At 35.7% G+C, this 5,966-nt stretch overlaps 1 protein-coding gene across 1 annotated transcript; it reads left to right on the forward strand.

The window, feature by feature from the left end:
• Window positions 1–1,474: 1,474 nt before the first annotated feature.
• Window positions 1,475–2,103, forward strand: LOC120854595 (chromobox protein homolog 3-like). Its single transcript, XM_040228761.1, has one exon. It carries the CDS (start codon window positions 1,574–1,576, stop codon window positions 2,036–2,038), a length of 465 nt encoding a protein of 154 aa, XP_040084695.1. The 5' UTR covers window positions 1,475–1,573; the 3' UTR covers window positions 2,039–2,103.
• Window positions 2,104–5,966: the final 3,863 nt, after the last annotated feature.

The following is a 5,966-nucleotide window of genomic DNA, read 5'->3' on the forward strand; positions in this document are numbered from 1 at the left end:
TGAAGCTATTAAGAAAACCCAAAACGAAAGCCCAAGAATATTACTCTTCTACTCCCAGAGGCTCTAGGCTTCTCCCTCCAAACTTTTAAACTGTGAGCAGGTTACCATATAATCTCTACAATATCCTTTTAAGCTCTAAAAATTAATTATCTATTAGCTGATGACCTTGCAATACAAACAACAAATCATAAAAGATAAACCACTTAGTGATGCAGTATAATTGAACAAGTCATAGAAATTTGGACAAAAATCTCTCTTTAACCTAGTCAAACCAATTCCTAGCTTTGTTTCTTCTCACTCTAAATGATCTCCAGGATTCCTATTCGTCATCAATGTTGACAGTTTTCCTTGGTAAGATATATAGTTTAATTCTCTTGCTCATGAACTAAAAATAACAAAAATAATGGTTTGACTCCCAACAGTTCCTTGCCCTTCTTCCCTTCTTGTACCTGTAACGGAAGCCTTCTGTTCTTTGTCGTGTAGTCAGCTACAAGTTCCTTCTTCTGTTCCTTTCAGCCACTAACCTGAAGGGTCTTTGAGTTGCTTCCAAACCAAGGACCTAGAGAACTCAAGTGCTAGAAAGTTAAGCTTTGGCACATGAGATTTTGGGGTTCTTCCTCCTGGGATGAAGCACAGAAGACAGAGAGCACAGTCAGTTCCATGTCTGTTTGGCTCACTGCTATATCCCCAGCATCTGGCATAAGATCTGGCGTACAGGAAGGGACCAATAAAAAATGTTGCCTGACTAAATGGTTCACATTCTTTAGACAGAAATGGAAGTCATGAGGAGAGAGTCAGTAGAGTACAAGGGCTCTAACAAGGAAAATAGTAGAGGTAAGGGAGTGAGAGAATATGGAATTCAGGTGAATTGGAATGACTAGGTCACTCCTAGCCTGGAGAATTTCTGGACCATGCACAGATTAAAGAACTAGCGAAGACAGATGTTCCTACTTGTCTATATAGATCACTTTGGACAAAAAGGGTTCTGTTCTGTGAACACTGCATTTCCATGAAACACCAGTTTTTCAGGATAATAGGCGTAACCTGTAAAGGGGTACCTTCATCAAATACATTTGGAACATTCAGTGTTACATCAAGTTAAAATAGGTTTCCTTATATTAGAACTTCTCAGCTCTTCCAATATACTATGCATTTACAGGTGTCTGAGAAAGAACAAGCATACACAATTTGAGAATATGATCAAGGAAACTTTTTCTCAGAGTATCTCAGAGGATAGGGTACCGTGAGACACTTTGGGAAATAATGCTCTTGCTAACCTAATAAAGAACTCTGATCCTTACATATTTTCTAGTTTAATGATAATCTGATGATAAGATATAGAGGAACAAAGGTCTCCTTGCTTACCAACTATTCTGGTTTATACTTTGTAGAACTATAGCTGATTATAAATCTATGTTCACACTTAATGCAGACATCACTGAAAGATGTCCATAAAACATCTTCTTAAGGGAGATGTCGCAGACCCGGGACCCGGAGCAGCTCAGAGGCGGTGAATAATAGCTCTTCAAGTCTGCAATAAAAAATAGCCTCCAATAAAACTACATTGCAAAAAATGGGAAAGAAGCAAAACGGAAAGAGTAAAAAAGTTGAAGAGGCAGAACCTGAAGAATTTGTAGTAGAAAAAGTGCTGGACCGCCGTATAGTGAACGGGAAGGTGGAGTATTTCCTGAAGTGGAAGGAATTTAGAGATGCAGACAATACTTGGGAACCTGAAGAAAATTTAGATTGTCCAGAGTTAATTGAAGCATTTCTTAATTCTCAAAAATCTGGTAAAGAAAAAGATGGAACAAAAAGAAAATCTTTGTCTGACAGTGAATCTGATGATAGCAAATCAAAGAAGAAAAGAGATGCTGCTGATAAACCAAGAGGTTTTGCCAGAGGTCTTGATCCAGAACGAATAATTGGTGCCACAGACAGCAGTGGAGAATTAATGTTCCTCATGAAATGGAAAGATTCTGATGAGGCAGACTTGGTACTGGCAAAAGAGGCAAATATGAAGTTTCCTCAAATTACTTGACTCCGATCCATTCCTTACACGAAGGCTCAATTTTCTCAGTATTTTGGGTTACTAGTTCAGCAGAAGCCAAGAAAAACAATAACTTTGTAGTAATCAGAATGTTATTCAACTGTATATTGTTTACTTTATTATAAATACTGGTGAACAGTGGTCAATAGTTTTATATTCCAAAAAAAAAAAATCTTCTTAAATACTTCCAGCAATACATATCACAAAGTACTATTAGCATTAGAAGTAGTTTGGTTTTCTTTATCAACTATTAAGTAACTTTAATAATTTCCTATATGTGCATAGAAAACTTCAATAAAGATTTCATTCATTTATTCAAAAATATTTACTGATTGCCATTTGGAGACAGGTACCTTACAACTTTATCCATGATAGTTACCATGGTAGGGTAACACAGTTTCATTTTTACCATTGTGTTAAAAATTAAAACAAGAATTTGCAAGTATTTTACACATACATAAAACCAAGTTTTTTCAAAAAAACTACCAGACAGGATTATTTGTGATTTATTTACTCCTGGCACGTTTTCCATGCTATAACAAGATCTGCTTCCAATCTGAAGAAAGACAGCCACCAAACCATAAACTGCCTGAATGGAAAGCACACTGGAAGAAGGAATGTCATTTCCTGCCTTTTTGTTTATTGTCTGGATATTTTAAAAAAATTGCTTCAAGCTCAAATTTTACAATTATCCATAAAATTCTATAAATCAAACATAAAATTAATTTCTACTTTCAAAGTCTACCCCCCTCCCCCGCAAACAAGACCTTACAAAAATGAAGTAACAAAAGAAAATGTTTAAAATGTGTTAAACAAAAAGTAGACCATGTTGTTCTGACTGCAACGGGTAAAAATACACGTATGTGGGAACAGGCAAAAAACTTAAACAGCTGTACAAATGGCAATTGAGTTGGCAGTATTAGTTTTGAGAGTTCTTTTAATACCTCTGTTACATTACTCTTCTATAAACTGTACATCATTTGAAACTACTGCTTCTCTCTTAAGAACAAAACCCCACTATACCCCACTGACAATATTAAGATAATCTGGTTTAGATCTTTCAGAGTTTCTTAGCTAGAATTTGCTATCTTCATATACAGTTCTGTTTCTTCTTGCAAGAATGAGGAACTATTTTTTGTTTTAACTGGAGGACAATTGCTTTACCATATTGTGTTGGCCTCTGCCATATATCATCAGCAAGTATCAGCCCTCTCCCTACGGCCCCTCCCTCTTGGACACACCTCCCATCCCACCCCTCTGGGTTGTCACACAACCCTGGGTTGGGCTCCCTGTCACACAGGACGTTCCCACTTGCTGTCTGTTTTACATTTGGTAATGGGTATGTCTCCATGCTGTTCTCTCAATCCATCCCACCCACCCCACCCCCACTGTGTCCACACGTCTGTGCTCCACATCTGTCTCCACTGCTGCCCCGCACATAGGTTCATCAGTAACATCTTTCTAGATTCCATATGCATGCATTAATAGACAATATTTGATTTTCTCTTTCTGACTTACTTCACTCTGTGTAATAGGCTCTAGGTTTACCCACCTCGTTAGTCCCACCAGCACCTACAGTGACGTTCTAAGGACTAAATGAGATGGGTATATAAAGAAGCCCCATGCTCTACTTTCAGCAAGTTTCAGTCTCACTCCTGTTTATCAGTGTAGGTCACTTAACACACTCAAAGCAACACTGTATGGAGGCCCTGCTGGCCGTGCAGGTCTCTGGCTTCCGCAGTAACAGCTTTGTTACCTCCCCTACTCCTCCCCTTCTACCTCCCTCATTGGTCTCGGGAACTTAGCAAACAGGCACAGGACTGGCAAAGAAGAAAAACAAGGCCACTAGCATCACTTTGTTGACATTATCAAAATCCACCCTTGAAATGTGTCCGTTTCTCTCGTAGCTGTCTTCTCGCAGCTCCCAAATGACTCCTTGATTTTACTGGCCATGTCTTCACTTTTATACACTCAGTAGAATTATACTTTTTTAAGCAATTTTCAATCTGTCAACATAACCACATGTGAAAAAAAAAGTACATTTTATAACAGGCGACAGTACTTTTTATGGATCTGAAGAAAAAAAGATGTCTTCAGAGAAGAATGTTAATGTTTCCCTCAGAGTCCAAAAACGACAACAGATTCTTAAAATGCCCTCTTAAAAGGTAAAATGCCACCCTAATTTCAACTTAATTATATCAAAATTTTTTCTTAGACTAGTAGAGTAATTTCATTTTTTAAGTGCTCACTGTAGGACCTACATTATGTTTTGACTTTAGCAGCTTGAGTTTATTAATATATAACTGTTTTGATAGAATGGATGGAGAAGTAAGGCCATTTTTAAAGCTGAAAAGAATAACAATATCTGAGAAGAGAAAAAGGGGAAGAAAAAAATTGGCAAGTCTGTATTTACTTCTGAGTGAAAACAGTAATGTCTCAGTTGTAGAAAACGTTATTGGTTAATAACACATTAAATGAGAGAACTTTATGTATGTCTGTGAAAAGTATATGTGGATAAAAGAGTAGAAAGATTAACCTCAGAAGCTGAACACTGGTTAAGTTCAAACAGTGGGGATGGAATTTCCTATTTTTGTGCTTCTGTATTTCCTAGATTTTTCTACAATAACCCATATAATTTTTCTAATAAAAATAGAACATTTTATCTTTAAAATACAAACTACTTTAATACAAGGGAAACAAATGAAATTTTGATATTGGATCTATAAAGAAGATAGAATCTATTTATATATATATATAAATAAAATTGCACATCTGTGGGCCAGACAACATGTGTTTTTCTTTTTTCCCAAACACATGCACAGAACTAATTCTGTTTTGAATTTTATTAGCACAAAGTATGGAAGAGCCCTTTCATGCCATAAGAAATGTGTTGTGTTGATGTTTTTAAAAATAAACTTCTAAACTATCAAAAAGAATGCAGATCAAAACCAGTGAAGAGATAGATTTTATTTATTTATTTATTTATTTTTATTTATTTATTTATTTTTTTTTTAAGAGATAGATTTTAAAAAGCTAAAAAGCTATAAAACTTGAGAGTCCAGCCAGAGGCATGTTACAAGCATCAATAATACTGAGGCTACTAAAATTTAGGTTGCTTGACAAAGGGCCAAGACCAACAGTGAATGGATAACTTATGTTACACATGATAAAGAGTATTTTTAAAAAATCTTTGAGAAGATGACTTATTTTTAATGTTGCAAATTAGTTATGTAACTCTGGAAAAATCTGCTTATGTACCTGATTCTTCTATCCTCTATTTTCCTCAAATCCAATCATTATTAAGCACTGTTTCTTTTCATTTATTGGCAATATGGCAACACCCTAACTCTGGCTCAGCTGCCCTGTTGTTGCTAATCTCGTCTCACTAGAGTTCCACTTACCTGATGTTAATGGCACTTGGCATACACATCATCCGCCTCCTCTAACCTTCCACTGTCATTTTCAACGCCAAATAAGGTACTTAGATGATAATAAAGGAAGGTGCTCTGTATACACTAAGCCACAGAAAATGAAGGTGAGAGGAAATAAATGTAAAACATGCCTTCATTGAAACAACATGATGCTAAGATCTAGGACATTTCACTTAAGGTTTCCAAATTTAAATTATTCCATAAATTAAATATTTTTGACAGAAATAAAGGCTGCATCTAGTTATTACTTAGTTTCTATGTTTAACAACTCACTATTAGGTCTGAAATGTTAGCTATATAACCATAAACACAGCATAAAATGACTCTAACCAGAGTACATTCTTGAAACTTAAAATTACAAGAGAAATTCAGCAATGTCAATAATAAGTCCATTTGCAAACATTTATCATTATTCTTCCTTTCCTCTCTATTGGCACTTGGCATATTTCCTTCAGTTACCTTTTTAAAAACGTATTTAAAAGAAATTC

This window comes from Oryx dammah, unplaced genomic scaffold (assembly GCF_014754425.2).
Source record: "Oryx dammah isolate SB20612 unplaced genomic scaffold, SCBI_Odam_1.1 HiC_scaffold_27, whole genome shotgun sequence".
Taxonomy (NCBI): Eukaryota; Metazoa; Chordata; class Mammalia; order Artiodactyla; family Bovidae; genus Oryx; species Oryx dammah.

Excerpts from the sequence above, each read along its gene's own strand:
- LOC120854595 (XM_040228761.1), top strand. The coding sequence starts at position 1,574 with ATGGGAAAGAAGCAAAACGGAAAGAGTAAAAAAGTTGAAGAGGCAGAA.